At 39.9% G+C, this 21,863-nt stretch overlaps 2 protein-coding genes across 6 annotated transcripts in view; one reads left to right on the top strand and one right to left on the bottom strand.

The window, feature by feature from the left end:
• RASSF6 (Ras association domain family member 6) overlaps window positions 1-8,262 on the top strand; it is a 74,745-nt gene extending 66,483 nt beyond the window's left edge. For 4 of the 5 annotated variants that reach the window (XM_059887784.1, XM_010806220.4, XM_059887783.1 and 1 more), the window contains 3 exons: window positions 3,388-3,506; window positions 3,598-3,695; window positions 6,116-8,262. In XM_059887784.1, coding sequence (XP_059743767.1) covers window positions 3,388-3,506; window positions 3,598-3,695; window positions 6,116-6,272 — 374 coding nt within the window. In that variant the 3' untranslated portion in view covers window positions 6,273-8,262. Of the gene's footprint in view, window positions 1-3,387; window positions 3,507-3,597; window positions 3,696-3,791 lie in introns of all 5 variants that reach the window. The other variant, XM_059887785.1, reaches the window with a different exon arrangement.
• Window positions 8,263-11,285: 3,023 nt separating this feature from the next.
• LOC100140503 (alpha-fetoprotein-like) overlaps window positions 11,286-21,863 on the bottom strand; it is a 50,201-nt gene continuing 39,623 nt past the window's right edge. The window contains 2 exon segments of the mRNA XM_024993594.2: window positions 11,286-12,002; window positions 21,422-21,554. Of these exon segments, the coding sequence (XP_024849362.2) occupies window positions 11,958-12,002; window positions 21,422-21,554 (178 nt within the window). The 3' untranslated portion in view covers window positions 11,286-11,957.

The raw sequence follows: 21,863 nt of genomic DNA, 5'->3' as shown, positions 1-21,863 counted from the left end.
TCACATTTCTTATACATGAAATCCAGAACTGAAGGTAATCATAACTAAGACCTTTTTAGGGACTAAGAATAGAGAAAAGAATGGAGCATAGAGCACCTGTTTGGGTAGTAATGTGGAAAATAGATTAGTGTACTTTTAAAACCTTTTATCTGCTAAGCCCATGATCTATAACAGTGTTTCTCAAATTGAGGCACACTTCAGAATGACCTGGAGAGTTCATTTAAAATACAAATTCTCAAGCCCCTCCAGATCTGAGGACAGTCTGGGAATATATATTTCTAATAATTATCCCAGGTGACCATGAAGTAAGAAACATTGTTTTATATTATCAAGCATAAAACAAATTGAGGATGCAAACCCAAGTTAACATAAGATGTAAAGTTCGAAAGAGGGTTCTGCCGTATGACCCAGCAATCCCACTGCTGGGCATCCACACTGAGGAAACCAGACTTGAAAGAGACTCTTGTACCCTAGTATTCATCACAGCACTATTTACAATAGCTAGGACATGGAAGCAACCTAGATGTTCATCAGCAGATGAATGGATAAGAAAGCTGTGGTACATATACATGATGGAATATTACTCAGCTATTAAAAAGAATGCATTTGAATCAGTTCTAATGAGGTGGATGAAACTGGAGCCTATTATACAGAGTGAAGTAAGCCAGAAAGAAAAACACCAATACAGTATGTTAGCACATATATATGGAATTTTAAAAGATGGTAATGACGACCCTATATGCAAGACAGCAAAAGAGACAAAGATATGAAGAACAGATTTTTGGACTCTATGGGAGAGGGAGAGGGTGGGATGATTTGAGAGAATAGCATTGAAACATGTATATTGCCATATGTGAAACAGATGACCAGTCCAAGTTTGATGCATGAAACAAGGCACTCAAAGCCAGTGCACTGGGACAGCCCAGAGGGATGGGATGGGGTGGGAGGGGGGAGGGGGGTTCTGGATGGGGGACACATACATGTATACCCATGGCTGACTCATGTCCATGTATGGCAAAACCCACCACAATATTGCCTTCAATTAAAAGTAATTAATTTATTTTTTAAAAAGAGGGTTCTGGTGGGTTAATGAGAGCAGCTGAATTATCAAGGTTCCCCTTTGATTCAGAAATCATAGAGGAATTGAAGCAGCAAACACTGACTCTGTGGACCCGGTAATGAATCATATCACTAGTTGTGGGGAAGCTGGGCTTCTAAGTTCTGGACCCTGTCTTGCATTTTTTTCCTGGAAAAGTCCAGTCCAGGGGATGAGAACAGTTCTGACCCTTGGAACTTTTAAAAGCCCAAAGAAACACATGATACCAGAGAAGGGACTGACTGGGTTACCTTTTTCCCCTCAGTCTACTTCAACAGAGCAGGCAATTCTTTAACCGTGTAAGTCAGACTGTGTCGTACCACTTCTCAGATCCTCCAATTGTCTCCCTTCTCACAGCAAAGTCAAAATCTTTGTGCTGGTCCCATTACCTCTTCTCTTCATCATTTAATAGCCCTCTCCTCATCTCCATATCAGCCACCTTGTTCCCTAGCTGCTCTTCAACATCTTTGAAGTGAAGTGAAATCGCTCAGTCGTGTCTGACTCTTTGCGACCCCGTGGACTGTAGCCTACCAGGCTCCTCCATCCATGGGATTTTCCAGGCAAGAGTACTGGAGTGGATTGCCATTTCCTTCTCCAGACCTTCCCAACCTAGGGATCGAACTGGGTCTCCTGCATTGTAGGCAGATGCTTTACCGTCTGAGCCACAAGAGAAGCTCTTCGATATCCTTAGGCATGTACTGACTTCATGGGTGCTCAGTTTACTTACTTATTCTTTTGACACACACGTCCCCTAAATCGGAGAAGGCAATGGCACCCCACTCCAGTACTCTTGCCTGGAAAATCCCATGGACGGAGGAGCCTGGTGGGCTGCAGTCGATGGGGTAGCTAGGAGTCGGACATGGCTGAGCGACTTCACTTTCACTTTTCACTTTCATGCATTGGAGAAGGAAATGGCAACCCACTCCAGCGTTCTTTCCTGGAGAATCCCAGGGACGGGGGAGCCTCGTGGGCTGCCGTCTATGGGGTCGCACAGAGTCGGACACCACTGAAGCGACTTAGCTTCTAGCTTATGGTGAATTATGGTGAAGATCGCTCAGTCGTGTCTGACTCTTTGCGACCCTATGGACTGTAGGCTCCTCTGTCCATGGGATTTTCCAGGCAATAGTACTGGAGTGGATTGCCATTTCCTTCTCCAGGGAACTTCCTGACCCAGGGATCGAACCTGGGTCTCCCACATTGTAGACAGACGCTTAACTGTCTGAACCACCAGGGAAGTATAGCTTCATGATTCCTCTCTCATCTCCTTCAGGTCTTTGCTCAAATATTACATCTTCGGTGAGGCCTTCCTCAGCCATTCTATCAATAATTTAAAACCTTTCACTTGCATATACATATGTACACACACGCACACTTTCTATCCCCTTCCTTGAGTAACTTTCCCCCTGAATACTTATCACTATATATGATAGGTTTTATTAGTGTGTCTTCCTTATCACCATCCTCTCCATGAGTGTAAGGGCCATGAGAGAAGTGATTTTACTCTGCTCTCTTCTATAGTGTGCCCAGCACAGAGAACAAGGCCTGGTATATAGTAAGAACTGAAAAATTATTTGAGAAAGGAAGGAGGAAAGAAAATGATTGTAAGGGCACTGTGTCCTGTTCATGCTTCATTCTGATAAAGATGAAATCACAGGTGCGAAACTACTTAGGCAAAAAATTAGAAATATTTTGTGGTAGAAGTGTTTATAACTTTTGGAAATTTGAAGTTCTGGGAATATACCAAATTGGAAGTTGTTTTCTTTCTCATGTCATTATTATGGCTGAAGCCAATAGATGAATGAAATAATAAAAAATACTCCTAATGTAAATAACAATTCAGAATATATTTTTAAAGAAAATCCAAAGATTGGATGTGGGGTGAGAGGGAAATGAAGAATTGAAGATAATTACAAAGTTTTGGATCTGAGCTACTAGAAGGATAGAATTATATTAATGGAACTAGGAAAGATCAATAAAATTTATTGAATGAATGTTTTTAAGTTTTGCAAAGGCATAAATGGGACGGCAGATTTGTCTGAACATCCAAACCAAAGGCAAGTTTAGAGTTCTGAGATGGAAAGTCAAATCCCAAAGGATAGCAAGAGAAAGTCTATTTTTAGTTCATTTAAAGGTTTTAATTTCAACTTGCTTTTTTGAGTGAGTAAAACAACTCCTCTTCTTTATAGGTTTTACAAAGTAAGTAGAAGAAGCAAAATGAATGGACAGATTATGTTCCTTTTCTTCTCTAGGATGGCCTCCTGACTATAGCTGATTCTTATTTTCATTTGCAGAGCAGAAACGGCTAAAGAAGACAGACATTCCGCTGCTGCATAGACTCCTACAGGGACCGTCCAAAACAAACGCTCGCATTTTCCTCATGGATAAAGATGCCGAAGAAATTAGCAGTGATGTATGGATGCCATTGCCCTGAATCTGTCTTTGAGCTCTCCTGTCCCAGTACCTCTCACACAAATGCTCTACCTTTTTGTTTTTTCTTTCAGGTGGCTCAGTATATTAACTTTCATTTTTCTCTCCTGGAATCCATCCTTCAAAGATTAAATGAAGAAGAAAAAAGAGAGATCCAAAGGACAGTAGCAAAGTAAGTCAAGAGCTTGCACACTGGGTGCTTGGTTCCTTAGTAGGTTCAATGCACGAAATGTGTCCAATGGTTAATACTCTTTCTCCTTATTTTCAGATTCAGTACAGAAAAGGCAATCATACTGAAATATCTTCAAAGTAAACGGGTAATAAAAACAGAGACAACAGTTTAGCAGTACAAGTCACTATTGCTAAGACACTTCTACAAAATTAGAAGGTTTTAGTGCTATTTCAGTGCATAAATTCTATACTTGCATTAAAAAAAAATACGTGAACTTGAATCTATAGGAAATTGAATGTACGGCTTGTCTCTCTCTGAAGTGAAGAGGTTAGGTTGGATTCACAGTTGGACTGAAAGAAACTTGAATTTAGTTTCAGTAACTAAAATAAGCTCGGATACTATGTATTCCAAATAGTTTTTAGAGTAAAACACTCAGTGAACTTGAATTTAAATGGTATTTTAAGATACCATGTAGCTTAAGCTTATTTAACTTCAACTGTCAAGAGAACTGTCATCAACTAGCTCTCAGAAATGATTCAGAAGTAATAGCTTCCAGCTCTTGAAATAAAATATCAGCCCATTATTATCCCACCAAGAAATCTGATGGTGATGGTATCTCACAGTTTCTTAAACTCTAGCCTTTTCATAAAACCTAGGAGTGTCTTTCGGTCCTTCGAGCTATCTATAACATCAGAGCTACCCGTCCTTTGGGACAGAAAACGTTATGGACTCTGTTAAGAAATCCAAATCATAATTCTCTCAACCCGAGCCCTTCTTTTTTCCCCTTCTGTTCTACTGATGAATTTCAAAAGTGTTCTTTAGATTTTTCTTAAGTCAATTGAACTAGTTTTCTTTATTTTTCCAAACAAACATATCACAGAGATTTAATGTATTTCATCAGCTAGGCTAAGACTTGATCCATGATAACCAAATTTGTTGCTGAATGAATACAGAAGATAATGTGAAGCTGTGGGATCTGAAGTTGGGCAGGAAATCTCGAGCTCTGTTTTTTTCTCCAAAATAACTCATTCTACAAGACAGGGCTCAGGGTCCTTCAAGTCCACTTCACCAGTCTGAAAAGCACTGCGAATGCCACAAGTATCACCTGTGATTTTACTTATGAACTCTGTATTAAAATGGAGATTTATGCAGCTTTTTTGCATTCTACTACTAGTTCTATTTGCATTCCTCATAAGCATGGGACTCAATGGACTCACCAACTGAATGGACATGAATTTGAGTGAACTCCAGGAGTTGGTGATGGACAGGGAGGCCTGGCGTGCTGCAGTCCATGGGGTCGCAAGAAGTCGGACACAACTGAGTGACTGAACTGAACTGAATAAGCATTGGATTAAACTGATTGTATTACACATACTATAGGATAAGGTGGAGTGTAGTAAACCCAGTTTTCTTTATCCTTTTATCTATGAGTTAATAAGAAGGTCTCAACTCACTAAAATAAAGCAAATGTAGTGGTTAAAACTCAGTATACTTATTTAAAGTAGTCTCAAGTATCCGCCATAAACATGACAAAAGATTTATCTTTAATATCTTGAAAGTCTACAAAATGGAAAAAAAAATAATAAGTAAGACGCATGGTTTGAAAAGTAAAATTGCAGAAGAGAAAATGCAAATAGCTACTAAGTGTGTGGGAAAAGTTGTATCTTAATAGTGATGGGTGGTATTAGTCTGTGTCTAATGAGGAGACAGAAATCACACAGTCATTTAAATGGGGGTTATAATTTAATATAAAGAACTATTTAGCTGTGGTAATAGGAAATGGAAAGGGAACTCTAAAGGGTACCCTCGTCTGAGGAAGAATACCCAACTACGGAAAAGCTTGGAGTAAAGAGTTGAAATGCACTGAAGAAGGTGTGGCTGCAGCCCATTGCATAGAGGAAACGTCCTCTGCTCCCAGGACCCAGCAGGGCCATAGGCGTAGGATAAGCAGAAACAACCCTCTGGAGTGTGGATCCAGTGGGCAAGTGAGCACAGGGGCTTCTCTGTGGGCGCAAGGCCAGATCACACAGTGTCCGTGTCTGGAGGGCTGCAGGAAAAAAAGTCTGGAGAACAGGTAAGCTGAGGCTGAGGGGTAGGCACCCGGATGAAGCCAGGGGCGCTGCAGCCAGTGCTGCTGGGACTGTGAGCTGAGGGAACCATCTCTGTAGGAACCTAGTACAACTCTATGTATGCCGTGGGCTGTGGCATCTTTGAGGCTGCATGGGACAGTGATGGGTTTACTAGATGGTCAGCCCCACAGAGCACTCTCTGGGAGCGAGCACCAAGGTGGGGTGTGGAGAGTAATGATCTGAGTTAGAGCACAGGACTGTAAGGGACTCCAGGCTGTGCCACCACAAACCAAATCAAGAGCTACAAAAGGGGTTGCGGGAGCAAATGCTAAAGAAACCTGCACTCCACAGGCAACTAGCGCTGAAGAAACCATTCTGCGAGGAGTCCCGGGGGAAGAAAGTCAGCTTCCCGGGAACCTGGCATGCCAGCCCCTACGAATCAGAAGACCTGCTTCCTCCTGCAGTGCTTCTCCAGCGCCCTCTACTGGCTAAGTATGATATCACGTAGGCTGCAAAGGAAGCGTATTTCAATGCTCTCTCCTGCTGCAGCTGGGGCCCCAGTAAAGCCTAGCCTGAAAATAAATAAGTAATGGTTTCCACGTCCAGTTTCACAGAGCCAACAACAAAAAGTGAATTTATAACAGAGAGGCAATAAAATAACTGGTATGTCAACAAAATGCAAAGTAAGAAAGTGAAATTGGTCTATTAAAAAGATGAAAAAATGATAATATTAAATACTCAACAAATTACAGTGAGATGTACTGTGCTCAGACTACTGGCCTTTCCTCATGGCTCAGTGGCAAAAAATCTGCCTGCTAATGCAGGAGACCTGGGTTTGATCTTTGGGTTGGGAAGATCCCCTGGAGACAGAAATGGCAACCCACTCCAGTATTCTTGCCTGGGAAATTCCATGGACAGAGGAACCTGGTGGGCTACAGTCCATGGAGTCATAAAAAGAGTGGGACATGACTTAGCGACTAAACAACAAAAGAGATACAAATGAATATAACTTTCTTTGAGAGCAAATTTAGTAGTAAGTTCACCCTATAATTTTACTTGTAGGATCTTATACGAAAATAATCAGATGTACATAGATACTATGTAAAGATGACTATTATTTATTGTGATAAAAGGAAGTAAATAGCCTAATGTTTAAAAATAGAAAAAAAGATTATAGAAGGAAAAACAGAATGTAATGCAGCTCTTAGAATTGTTTTCTAATAAATTTTAATTATAAGAGTAAATTCTCCTTATGTTAAGATAAGAATATAGATACAAATATCCAAAAGTGTACTATCTATAAAATAATATAGATGTTTTTATATGAATATATACTATTACTGTATATATACATTTATGTATGTAGTAATATATACTACAAACCAAAAGCATGTTAAATGTGGTTATATATGGTTTGTAGAATAAGGTATGGGTGATTCATATTTTTCATATTTGTTTATCTTATTACATAATCTATAATTAACATGTATTACTTATTAAACCAGGAAATAGAAAATGTATGATTAAAAAGTTACCAACAAAAAAGTAGCAAGTACATGCAATCACAGAGTTCTACTAGATGCAAAAAAAGGCAAATAAACTATCAAGTGAGACATTAACATCACTGCAGTGGTAGTTTTGAATATGTTTGTGAAGGCTTTGATACTCCACCTTTCAAGAGACAGTCTAATCCTCCTCACCTTGCCAATGGGCTGGACTTAGTGACTCACTTTTAAGGAACAGAGGAGAGCAGAAGTGCCAGGCTGTCGCTTGGGGAGACTGGGTCATAAAAGTCACCGCGGTGTCCTCCTTGCTTCTTCTCTTGGATTGCTTGCTCTGGGGGTGCCAACTGCCACATCCAGAGTAGCCCTGGGGAAAGGCCTATATGACAGGAACCAAGTCCTTCTGTCAAAAGCCAGCAAGGAATTGAGGCGTCCCCTCCACAGTCCACAGCTGTGTGAGTGGGCCATCAACTCACCCCAGTCAAGCTTTCAGATGACTGCAGCCCTGTCTAAGAGCTTGCCTGCAACCTCATGAGAGACCTGAGCCAAAACAAAAAGAAAAAACCAGCTAAACCACTCCTAGATTCCTGATCCTCAGAAAATGTGAGAGATACAAAATATTTGTTGTAATATCCTGCTACATTTTAGGATAAGTTGTTACATAACAATAGATAACTGATATAATTTCAGAGACAAAAATCTGTTCATTTCAGAGACATCTTTCTGTCATACAAGAATATAAGCTTTTGTAACAGAACTATTCATCTTTGTTTTAAATGGTCCAAATATTTCACTACCAGTTACGTATTAGTTCAAATTCAGTTCTAGATAATGTTAAACTTCCTAATGGTAGAGGTCCTGTCACATTCATCTCTGTATAGTTTGCTGTATTTAATGTTGTGTCCTTTGTATAGGATGTACTCAATCAAAGAACTGAATAAATTAATGAATGAAAAAAAGAATGAGTAAATAAACTGTCTAAAATATTTTTATAAAACCCCCTGTAAGTATGCTTCCTTTTTCACAAATCTGATCTAGTAGCCAAAAGTATATAGAAACTTTTCAAATGGTTATTCTCTAATATGGTGGTGTATTTTATTATCTCTTGGCAGTATGAAATATACAGTTAGGCAGTGTTACTATGGAACTTTGTTTAGGGTTGTTCCACATGGCTTCAAGCACTGAAGGAGAAAGAACTACATTGGTAAGGCAGTTGATGAGGTGGAAAAGACGGCAGATGTATCTATTATACTGAGATATCTACATGTGAAAGGAAAGAAAGGAATAGGATGCAATTCAAGAGGGCAAAACCCTTCAACAGCATCCATTTGTCTTCTAAATAACAGCTAACCTATTAGACCGAGACATTTGAAACTGTCCATACTTGGCCTACAAAGGCAACAATTTCATATTATTCAAACTAACCTCACTTAGCATCTGTCACCACTATTTTAAGTGCTTTCCATAGTTCAACTCATTTAACGTTCATTACACTTCCAAGAGGAAATTAACCTTTAAATCCAACTGTAAAGATGAGGAAAGTAAGTCGTGCAGAGGTTAGGAGGTTTGCTAAACTCTTTAGTAGAAGACCAAGGCTCTAGAATCCTTGGTTCTACGGCTCCAGAATCCGCACTATTAACCACAAGAGTATATCAGTTCAGTTCAGTCACTCAGTCGTGTCCGACTCTTTGTGACCCCATGAACCGCAGCACACCAGGCCTCCCTGTCCATCACCAACTCCTGGAGTCCACCCAAACCCATGTCCATTGAGTCTCTGATGCCATCCAACCATCTCATCCTCCGTCGTCCCCGTCTCCTCCCTGCCCTCAATCCTTCCCAGCATTGGGGTCTTTTCAAATGAGTCAGCTCTTCACATCAGGTGGCCAAAGTACTGGAATCTCAGTTTCAGCATCAGTCCTTCCAATGAACACCCAGGACTGATCTCCTTTAGGATGGACTGGTTGGATCTCCTTGCAGTCCAAGGGACTCTCAAGAGTCTTCTCCAATACCACAGTTCAAAAGCATCAATTCTTCGGTGCTCAGCTTTCTTTATAGTCCAACTCTCACATCCATACATGACCACTGGAAAAATCATAGCCTTGACTAGATGGACCTTTGTTGGCAAAGTAATGTCTCTGCTTTTTAATATGATGTCTAGGTTGGTCATAACTTTCGTTCCAAGGAGTTCAGTTCAGTTCAGTTCAGTACAGTTGCTCAGTCGTGTCCGACTCTTTGTGACCCCATGAATCGCAGCACTCCAGGCCTCCCTGTCCATCACCAACTCCTGGGGTTCACTCAGACTCATGTCCATTGAGTTGGCGATGCCATTCAGCCATCTCATCCTCTGTCGTCCCCTTCTCCTCGTGCCGCCAATCCCTCCCAGCATCAGAGTCATTTCCAATGAGTCAACTCTTTGCATGAGGTGGCCAAAGTACTGGAGCATGGCTGCAATCACTATCTGCAGTGATTTTGGAGCCCAGAAAAATAAAGTCTGACACTGCTTCCAATGTTTCCCCATCTATTTGCCATGAAGTGATGAGACCAGATGCCATGATCTTAGTTTTCTGAATGTTGAGCTTTAAACCAACTTTTTTCACTCTCCTCTTTCACTTTCATCAAGAGGCTTTTTAGTTCCTCTTCACTTTCTGCCATAAGGGTGGTGTCATCTGCATATCTGTGATTATTGATATTTCTCCCAGCAATCTTGATTCCAGCTTGTGCTTCTTCCAGTCCAGCGCTTCTCATGATGTACTCTGCATATAAGTTAAATAAGCAGGGTGACAACATACAGCCTTGATGTACTCCTTATCCTATTTGGAACCAGTCTGTTGTTCCATGTCCAGTTCTAACTGTTGCTTCCTGACCTGCATACAGGTTTCTCAAGAGGCAAGTCAGGTAGTCTGGTATTCCCATCTCTTTCAGAATTTTCCACAGTTTATTGTGATCCACACAGTCAAAGGCTTTGGCATAGTCAATAAAGCTGAAATAGATGTTTTTCTGGAACTCTCTTGCTTTTTCGATGATCCAGGAGATGTTGGCAATTTGATCTCTTGTTCCTCTGCCTTTTTTTAAACCAGCTTGAATACCTGGAAGCTCACAATTCACATATTGCTGAAGCCTGGGGCTTCACCCTAAACTACACACCTTCAAATGGCAGTCTGTCTGTCTTCATTTGTAGTAAAGAAATAATAGTACCTACTTCATTATACAGTTGTAGAAGTTACAGGAATAATACATTTAAAGGCTGACACTTTGCATGTAAGAAGTGTATGATAAATACTAGCTATTGTTATAACTAGGCTTCCCTGGTTCCTCAGACAGTAAAGAATCTACCTGCAATGTGGGAATCCCTGCAATCCCTGGGTCAGGATGAACCCCTGGAGAAGGGAATGGGTACCCCAGTATTCTGCCTGGAGAATTCCATGGATGGAGAAGCCTGGGAGGCTACAGTCACAGAGAGTTGGACAGGACTGCTCTACAAATACTTTTCATTGTTGTAACTAAGCTACAATGTGTTCCCACCCAGCATTGTCACCTAGGCTTCCACTGAGTCTTACTACTTTATTCTTGTCTTAAAACACATCACGTACATTTTCTAGTCATTGGCCAGGGTCACTTCTCCCATGAACTTTCCTGGTCTCTGGGGTAATGTGTGATCTCAAACCCCTGGGTTCTACCTTATCAGTTAGTTCTGCTCTTATGACACTGGAAATGTGTAATCTGCCCATTATTACAATTCCTCATGTGATTATATCTTGTTTAAATTCATTAGTGATCTGGTCATATCATATTCATATCATTCCCTATAATACCTAGTACAGTTTATTGAACCTAATAGATACTTCAATGATTTTTGGATTTAATTTGCTAATATATATATATGAACACATTGAAATTACTGGAGTGAGGAGAAACTGAAATCAAGTATAGAGCACTGAAAAGAGCATTAAATATTTTCTCTAATCAAAATCGTTCATTTAGTAAGCACTAAAATATCTCTGCTTTTTTTTTTTTTTTTTACTTCATTACACACACAAAAAAATCTGGAAAACTAAGTTCAAAGAATAAGTTCTTTATGTCTTTCTCCCAGGAGTTCTGGGGAAAAAAACTGCTGATACACATCATCATTGAAAGTTCAAGTTAATACGAATATATTGGGATTCCTTGGTGACAATGTCAGCATCACATATCTAAGGTAAAGATGAATGAGAATACTGTTATGAAAGTAACTTTCTTACAAAACCATTTCATTCAGCTCATCAATAATTATTTTCAGTAGTGGTATGGATAGAAACCCTAAGTGGCACTTTGGATCTTTTTCATTCCAGAAACCCAGCAGCCAGGTCCCAGCTTGATGTGGCATGTGGCACCCATTATATCCACCTGAGACCTTTGAAAGCCACACACCCCCGCCCTGCCCTTGAGTTCATATTTCCAGTGCTGCTTCTGAGAAATAGAAAGTTTATGAGGAGAAAGGAGGTTGCAGAAGAGTTGCAATAAATAGATTCCTCTGCTGAGTAAGAAACTAGAGATTTATTCTAGATTGGTTAGTGTTCTTGAGTAGCATTGTTAGCAGATGAAAGCTGACACTACTGATTTTTATTCTGAATATTAAACATGCATTTCATTATTCATGAAAAACAAAATGCAGTTCTCAACAAAGATCCTACGATGACATTTTCTGGAATCATTTAGCCTCCCAAAAGAAGCTGGCACTTTTCAATCAGTTTGGACCCCTAAAAAAAAATAAATAAATAAAGCAAATAAGCACATCTGTGAGAAAGAGAACACAGCTAAACAGCTCTGATCCCAAATAGAAAATCTTTAAGACTTGCCTGTTGCATGCCTGAGATATATCCTAATATGTCCCCCACTCAAGGTCTTAGAATAGAATTGCTCATAGGCCTAGTCCCTTAGTTTAAGGACTTAATTCACTGCGATGACACCTACGTTCAAGACCCCAGATTTGGCATAAATAAAAATTTGCTTCCTTCTCACTAAAGTATGGCACTCTTTTGCTGCAGAGTAAAAATGAACAATCAACATCAGCTTCACATTGCATTTTAAAACAGCTCTAGGTAACCCCATATTTACATATGTACTCAGTCACTGAGTTGTGTCCAACTCTTGGAAACCCCATAGACTGCACCCCACCAGGCTCCTCTGTCCATGGAATTCTCCAGGCAAGAATACTGGAGTGGGTTGCCATTTTCTTCTCCAGGGGATCTTCCCGACCCAGGGATGGAATTCGAGTCACCTGTGGCTCCTGCTTTGCCAGGAATGTTCTTTACCACTGAGCCACCTGGGAAGCCCATATATGTGTGTGTGTACATACACATGTATCTTTTAAAAATATTTATGTATTTATTTGGCTTGCCAGGTCTTAGTTGGAGCACACAGATCTTTAGTCTTCATTGCAGCATGCAGATTCTCAGTGGCAGCATGTGGGATCTAGTTCCCTGACCAGGGATCAAATCCAGGCCCCCTTCTTTGGGAGTGCAGAGTCTTAGTCACTGACCACCAGGGAAGTTCTCCTATTTATTCTTTTTCAGATTCTTTTCCATTATAAGTTATTACAATACACTGAATATATTTCTCTGTGCCATACAGTAGGTCCTTGTTTATCTATTTTATACACTGCTGCTGCTAAGTCGCTTCAGTCATGTCCGACTCTGTGTGACCCCATAGATGGCAGCCCACCAGGCTCCCCCATCCTTGGGATTCTCCAGGCAAGAACACTGGAGTGGGTTGCCATTTCCTTCTACAATGCATGAAAGTGAAAAGTGAAAGTGAAGTCGCTCTGTCGTGCCCGACTCTTAGCGACCCCATGGACTGCAGCCTACCAGGCTCCTCCGTCCATGGGATTTTCCAGGCGAGAGTACTGGAGTGGGTTGCCACTGCCTTCTCCATTTTATACACAGTAGTATGTATATATTAGCCTGGAACTCCTAGTTTATCTCCTTCCACCCCCTGCTATCCCCTTCTGGCAATCATTGTTTGTTTTCTATGTCTGTGAGTCTATTTCTCTTTAGGAAATACATTCCATTATATCATATTTTAGATTCCCATAGAAGTGATATAGTATGCTATTTGTATTTCTCCATCTGACTTACTTCGCCTTGTATGATAATTTCTAGGTCCGTCCATGTTGCTGCAAATGGCATCACTTCACTCTTTTCATGACTTAGTAATATTCCATTGTTTTATATATTTATATACATATATATAGAGAGAGAGACAGAGAGATAGATATCACATCTCCTTTATCCATTCATCTGTTAGTGGGTATACTTATGTTGCGTCCATGTCCTGGGTATTGTAAGTAGTGCTGCTATGAACTGTGGTGCATGTATCTTTGAAAAATTAGAGTTTTCATCTTTTCTGGATATATGCCCAGGAGTGGGATTGTAGGGTCATGGTAGGTCTACTTTTAGTATTTTTAAAGGAAATTCCATACTATTTCTTAGTGGCTTCACCAATTTACATTTCTGTCAATAGTGAGCGAGGGTTCCTTTGTTTTCTCTTCAGCATTTCTTATTTGTAGACTTTTTAATGAGGGCCTTTCTGAATGGTGTGAGGTGATACCTCACTATAGCTTTGATTTACATTTCTCTGATAATTAGCAATATTGAGCATCTTTTCCAGCTAGCCATTTGTATGTCTTCTTTGGAGAAATATCTATTTAGGTCTTCTGTTCATTTTTTGACTGGATTATTTGGTCTTTTGATATGAGGCTGTATGAACTGTTTGTATATTTTGAAAATTAATCCCTTGTCAGTACCATTGTTTGCAAATATTTTCTCCCAAGTCCATATGTTGTCCATATAGGAGACTACTAACCTATCATCATCTGAACTTTGGAATAAATATTGCTTATCTATTTCTCTACATCCTGTGACATACTTTTCAAGACTACATTCTAGGATATAGCCATTTGCCAACATCCTTTTATCTCTTTTGAAGTCCCAATTCAATAATAGTAGCAATATACCAGAAAGAATAAAGCCTATTGAAAAACCCACCATCAATGTAAGAGCTATTGATGAACTTCTGAAAATTAAAGTCATTGATATGATATTAATCAACATCTCAAAATGCAGAGATAGGAGCTCAGAAGAGCAACATGTAGAGATATTCCAGCAGTACAAGACCAGAAAGTCATTGATTTCTGAGCTACTTCTGTTCTTACCTGCTGCTCAGTCCATTTTTTAAAGCTTCCTAAAGATTTCTGAAATCACTACTATCTTTTCAATATACTATTTTTAATTTAAGTTATCCAGAATTTGACCATATTATTTACAACTAAAGAATTCAAGCTAACATACAAGCTAAAAAAAAAAACTGTGTAAATATATGGATAAAATAATAATTTAAACACATAAGGACACCAAAAGTTTTTCTCCTGGGTGCCCATTCTGAAAAAATACATAAATACATTACATACTTAAGCATTTAAGTATGTAATTACATACTTAAGCCCAGAAAAACTTAACAGAATTCAAGAAAAAACATAAAATGGAATTTTAGAAATAGTCCATTTTACCCAAAGTTACACTAGGAAGAGGGGCTTCCCTGATAGCTCAGTTGGCAAAGAATCTGCCTGCAGTGAAGGAGACCCTGGTTCAATTCCTGGGTCAGGAAGATCCCCTTGAGAAGGGATAGGCTACTCACTCCAGTATTCTTGGGCTCCCCTTGTGCCTCAGCTAGTAGATAATCCGCCTGCAATGCAGGAGACCTTGGTTCAATCCCTGGGTTGGGAAGATCCCCTGGAGAAGGGAAGGCTACCCACTCCAGTATTCTGGCCTGGAGAATTCTATGGGTTAGTTCATGGGATTGCAAAGAGTCAAACACGACTGAGTGACTTTCACTTTTACTTCACTTCACACTAGGAAGAAACTTTCCATGGATAGTCAATTCTAGAAATAACTAGGTCCAAACTGAAAGAGTAAGTCAGAGGACTTTTCAAATATAGTTATAAGATGATAGAATATGCTATTACAAAAACTGTATGATTAAGAACTGAAGAAAGCTGAGCACCGAAGAATTGATGCTTTTGAACTGTGATGTTGGAGAAGACTCTTGAGAGTCCCTTGGCCTGCAAGGAGATCCAACCAGTCCATCCTAAAGGAGATTGGTCCTGGGTGTTCATTGGAAGGACTGATGCTAAAGCTGAAACTCCAATACTTTGGCCACCTCATGCAAAGTGTTGACTCATTGGAAAAGACTCTGATGCTGGGAGGGGTTGGGGGCAGAAGGAGAAGGGGATGACAGAAGATGAGATGGCTGGATGGTATCACCAACTTGATGGGCATGAGTTTGAGTAAACTGCGGGAGTTGGTAATGGACAAGGAGGCCTGGCGTGCTGCAATTCATGGGGTCGCAAAGAGTCGGACACGACTGAGCGGCTGAACTGAACTGATGGAAAAAGAAAGATAATTAGAACCTCTCAAGAAAGAAGGATGTATGAGGAAATCATAGTCCAAATATGTAAAACTAAACAAATATGGCATATTTTCTGCATTTGACAATAAGAAAAAAGACTTCATTTAATATTGGTATTTTTAAAGCGATACCGGATAAGTTGTTGAACTAATCCATTCATCGTACGGCTGTAAATAACATTAAAGTTAAACGCACTATTGAACATACTATTTATTGGTTTCCACTTGTTAACATCAACCTATTGACAAACTGTATACACCTTGAACTTTGGAGAAGGGCATGGAAACCCACTCCAGTATTCTTGTTTGGAGAATTTCCATGGATAGAGGAGCCAGGTGGGCTACAGTCCATGGAGTCACAAAGAGTCAGACACAACTGAAGCAACTTAGCACACATACACCTTACATTAACAAAGCAGGATAAACAAACCTAGAGTGTGTGGAAATAATGGTATAGCTTTTAAAAGGAAAGCTGGCAAAGAAATTGAAGGAAATTTAGATGTTAATTATGTTATGGAAAATCACTAGATGCTGACTGAAATGTAAGAACCAAGGAAGAATATAATCAAAAAAAAAAAAAACACTTTACCTAAAAATATATTAAAAGTCTACAAGTGGTATTGTTGAAGTCAGTGTAAACACACTATATTCTTTAAATGATAGCAATATTTTAAGAAGTATGGCACCCCACTCCAGTACTTTTGCCTGGAAAATCCCGTGGACAGAGGAGCCCGGTGGGCTGCAGTTCATGGGGTCCATAGAGTCGGACACGACTGAGCGACTTCACTTTCACTTTCACTTTTCACTTTCATGCATTGGAGAAGGAAATGGCAACCCACTCCAGTGTTCTCACCTGGAGAATCCCAGGGACGGGAAGCCTGGTTGGCTGCCGTCTATGGTGTCGCACAGAGTCGGACACGACTGAAGCAACGCAGCAGCAAAGTAATAACACTAATCACTAGGAGTACTAATAGGAAAGATTTAAATTGCTTATCTTTTGGGAATGGGAAATGTACCCTGCTTTTCTGTCTGGACTCTTGCTTTAGTCATGTTCATGTATTACTTATAAAAGAAACTAAATACAGTATCTCAGAATGACTGGATCCATATGACCGAGATATCACATTGCTTACTCTGATCCTTGCTTTTTCTCCAGAAATGCATCCCAGGATTGCAGTAGCTTTAATAATAGACCCATCAAACTGTAAGCTGCTGCTGCTGCTGCTAAATTGCTTCAGTCGTGTCCGACTCTGTGCGACCCCATAGATGGCAGCCCACCAGGCTCCTCCGTCCCTGGGATTCTCCAGGCAAGAACACTGGAGTGGGTTGCCATTTCCTTCTCCAATGCATGAAAGTGAAAAGTGAAAGTGAAGTCCCTCAGTCATGTCCGACTCTTAGCGACCCCATGGACTGCAGCCTACCAGGCTCCTCCGTCCATGGGATTTTCCAGGCAAGAGTTCTGGAGTGGGGTGCCATCTCCTTCTCTGCAAACTGTAAGCAGAGGCTACTTAAAACAGCAAGTCTTTTCACATGAACTTGTGTTGAGTCACAACTAAAAGCAGAGCACTGCTTTTTTTATTATTAAATTTCATATATTATTTTTCAAACCATCATTTCAACCTGCCCAAATTTCTGCTAATTCTTGTTAACCTTCTTCTATGTTATATTCTGTTGGCTGACAGATAATTATCTCAGGCTATAATTATCATTCCCCTCTGATCTGAGTATTTTTCTTCTTAAAACTGCTGATGTCTGCAATTCACATTATTACCTCATGAAATATGAGATTCCTGTTCTTTGGAAGATTCAAATTCACCTTGTATGGCTGAGTTTCTTATTTTATTCCTTCTTTTTGTTTCATTCTTATTCTTATTGACATTCCAACATTAACTTCGGCTCACTGTTTTCTCCCTGGATTTTTCCTGCATTCTGGTTTACTTCTCAGAATGTCTTCCATCTTGTCTAAAAATGTTTTATCCTCCCACCAGTCATAGCTAGAAAGGCAATCTTCAAGCCTGCCGACTTTATCCTTTAGCAGGCAGAACAGGTTCACATAATTGACTATTCAAACAAAGAAAATGCCTGTAGGTCCCCGCAGCAGTTAGTCTAACTGGAAAATCTACAGACTAATTGGGTAAGCCTCATCACTTCTAAGGCTTCACAAGTGGCACCGTGGTGAAGAATCCACCTGCCAATGGAAGAGACACAGGAGATTCAAATTCTACCCCTGGGTTGGGAAGATCCCCTGGAGGAGGGCACAGCAACCCACTCCAATATCCTTCCATGGAAAATTCCATGGACGGAGAAGCCTGGTGGGCTACAGTCCATGGGGTCACAAAGAGTCGGACACAACCGATCACACAGACTTTACCTGGGGGACTTTGGAGACCCCCAAAGCCACTAGGAATTATTCCTTTGCACTACAGTCAAACCTAGGCCTCTTCCACAAACAGAGACACACACAGAGTCACACAAATTCTTGCTGATAAGATTCCAAGATATTATATTCCTATATTTTATATTTTTGATTATATAGTCCTATATTTTTGGCTAAGCCTATTCATGTAACATAAAGTTATTTTTTTAATATTCCAGTCTTACCTTTTTTATTTAACATCCTCAAATTCTTTCACTTCTTTTCATAAATAGGTTACTTTTCAATTGCTTCATTATTTTTGTTACTGTCCTTGGTTCTAACTTCTCACTAGGAGTTAGATATATGAAAATATTGGGAGGGGATGGGGGACTAGTTTATGATTATCTGCTTTCACCCTAAAGTGGTTCCTCAAGTCTTCTCCAAACCAGTAGCATCAGCAGCTCCTGGGAACTTGCCAGACCCCACCCCAGATCTATTGATCTATTGATCAGAAATCCTGTGAGTAAAAAACACTGATTTTGTTTTAACGAGCCCTCCAAGCAACTCTGATGCACACAAATATTCCAGAATCACTGCCTTAGAATAATCATAAGGAGATAAACTTCATGAAACTTTATAGATGATGCATAATTACAGATAATCCATTTTTTATCTGAAGAAGTTAATCTAGCAAATGATAGTTATTATGATATATTCTTCAGATAGCTCCTATTTGCTTCCTTAATTTGTGGAGAAATCCTAAAGCGGAGAGGGAAGGGAGGAAATTTGGGCTTTTCAACCATTAAGTTGAAAATGGTTGTTCGACAAAAAGTGTAGGAAAAAGCACACAGAAATCTTCCTATCATGCTATTGGTGAGATAGTTCCAGCAAGAAGTATTCCTCTTTATGAGCAAGAACATGTCAAGAAAATTCTCTAGGGAATTCTTAAGTACAGGCCTTTCTGAAAAAGTGTTTATGAGCTGACTCATTGGAAAAGACTCTGATGCTAGAAAAGACTGAAGGCATAAAAAGAAGGGAGTGACAGAGGATGAAATGGTTAGGTAGCATCACTGACTCAATGGACATGAATTTGAGCAAATTCAGGTAGATAGTGAAGGACAACGGAAGCCTGGCGTGCTGCAGGCCGTGGAGTTGCAGAGTCAGACGCGACTCAGCGACTGAACAACAAGAACAAGTATTAATTATATTTATCATGTTGCAAATCATATCCCTGGCATTTGTTTATCTCGTAACTGATCGCAAGTTTGTACTTTTTGACCACCTTCTTCCCCATACAAAGATATTACAATATTATTAACTATAATATATATATATTATATAAGATATATAATAAAACTACAATAGTTGTTATTACTGGTGTTGCTCAGGTAGCAATGTATTTTCTAAATACAAAAAGTAAAAGGGCTTTAAAATGAAAAAATGGACATTTGTGACTGTTTTCATTTTGTGTATCAGCTAGTCTGGCAGTCAGCAAAGTTCTTATTGTGAACAGCCAGATATTTGGAACTCTGTAGTTCATTCAGTCTCTGTCACAACTACTCAATTTTACAACTATTCAATTCTGCTGTTTTAAGCAACGCAGACAACATGTAAATAAATGGGCAGGGCTGTGTGCCCACACAACCTTATTTACATAAACAGGGAGGGAAGCTAAGTTAGCCAGAGGGCGGTAGTTTGACTACCTTTTTGACAAGGTTATGAAAGTGAAAGTGAAAGGCTCTCAGTGGTGTCCAACTCTCTGCGACCCCATGGACTATACACTTGGTGGAATTCTCCAGGCCAGAATACTGGAGTGGGTAGCCTTTCCCTTCTCCAGGGGATCTTCCTAGTCCAGGAATCAAACCCAGATCTTCCACATTGCATGTGGATTTTTTTACCAGCTGAGCCACAGATTATGGTTATTGTTCAGTCACTAAGTGGTGTCTGACTCTTGGCGATGCCATGGCTTGCAGCACACCAGGCTTCCCTGCCCTTCACTATCTCCTGGAATTTGCTCAAATTCATGTCCCTTGAATCAGTGATGCTATCTAACCATCTCATCCTCTGCCTCCCTCTTCTCCTTTTGCCTTCAATCTTTCCCAGCATCAAGGTCTTTTCCAGTGAGTCAGCTCTTGGCATAACGTAGCCAAAGTAAAGGAGCTTCAGCTACAACATCAGTCCTTCCAATGAATATTCAGGATTGATTTCCTTTAGGATTGACTGGTTTGATCTCATGGCAGACCAAGGGACTCTCAAGAGTCTTCTCCCACCACAATTGAAAAGCACCAGTTCTTTGGCTTAGACTATAGATATGTGACTTTTAACATAAGCACATGTACAGTTTAGTTGAAAAAGTAGAAAAGAGCCAGCCAGATTCTTTACCAACTGAGCTATGAGGGAAGCCCAGAAAAGAGCCACTGAAGGTAATTAAGGCATTTGTGAAAATTGTTACCTGTGAAAATGTTTCCCTAGGCCATTGCTAAACCCCAGCCTTAACTAGCCCCAACCTGTTTTGACTGTAAAGGCTGCTTTTATTATATATATATATTTAACCATATACTTGGATTCTTCTACTCAGACACTATAACCTACTATAACTGAATTTCTGTTTCTCACGTCATATCTGCAGGAGAATGGCCATCCCAGGTTCCCTCCATGAATTTACATGAATTTTCTGTACCTCAGAGTGATGGTAGGATCACCATATTCTTAGAAATTTAAGTCACACAACTTTACCATCTTATGAAAAGTCATTTGCTTGTTAACTGTGTATAATTAGATTGATAACACAAAACAATCACCTGGTAGTCAGTTTAGTGGATATGCACAGAGACACTTTCTTCTGATCGTAGTTTCTCTTTCTATTCTTCAACCGCCTATTCTAATGATCTGCCACTGAGAAAACACAATGTTTTTCACCTGGTCTCCTAGTTAAGCCCCAAACTACCTTTAGTGACTCTTTCTGATTGTGCCCCCAGAAATTTCTAAAACAAAGCTACAGCTTGCCCAGACAGGCCTTTAAATTGTTACTTGTTTAAAATTTCTCTATATTTCCACGGACACCTTTTCTCTACAGTGACCAGAGTCTTGCTCATCCTTCTTCCCCCCCACCCCCAATCCGAAACATCTCAGTTCATCTAAGATCAGTGACTTTCTGTTTATCTCTTTTCGTGTCTAACACACCTAGTTTCTGCAAATGAACATAAATATTAGTGTGTCTTCAACCAAAATACTTAGTTACACCAATTCACTGAGACTGGGATTTTCTCCCAGTCCGTTCATGACTAGAACAGAGAATTTTTTTGTAACTTAATAACCCCTACGAATGCTAAGAGAATAAACAAGGAAACAGGGATACCTCTTCTTGGAAACATGTTTCACTTTTCTCTGCTTGACAGCACGTCTCCACCAGGTGAGCAAAATCCACAGTAATTGGTTGGAACTGCATCTCTGCTGCATACAGTTTCTGCTTCACAAGGTTGCTGAGGAGTCTGAATAAGAAATGAGTGGCAAAAAAAACAAGCACTCACTGAGTTCTAGAAGGCCAGCTTGCAAACCTGCCTTACTTATTGAAAGCCGCACACCACCCACACCTTTGCCTAGCTCTCACTCTCAAGTTTAAAGGATCTGAAAACGACCTGATGTTCTCACAATTTTCACAATGTCTATCTCCATCTTCATGTTTATTCCACATGTTTATTCAAGCATATCTCATCAATATACCTATTATAGTAAATTTAATTATCTTTATGTAATTATTACTAGGATAAATGCTTTTTTCTATTTTTATTACATTGGGT

The sequence above is a fragment of the Bos taurus genome, chromosome 6 (assembly GCF_002263795.3).
Source record: "Bos taurus isolate L1 Dominette 01449 registration number 42190680 breed Hereford chromosome 6, ARS-UCD2.0, whole genome shotgun sequence".
NCBI classification, from domain to species: domain Eukaryota; kingdom Metazoa; phylum Chordata; class Mammalia; order Artiodactyla; family Bovidae; genus Bos; species Bos taurus.
This window is presented reverse-complemented; position numbering and strand designations above follow the sequence as displayed.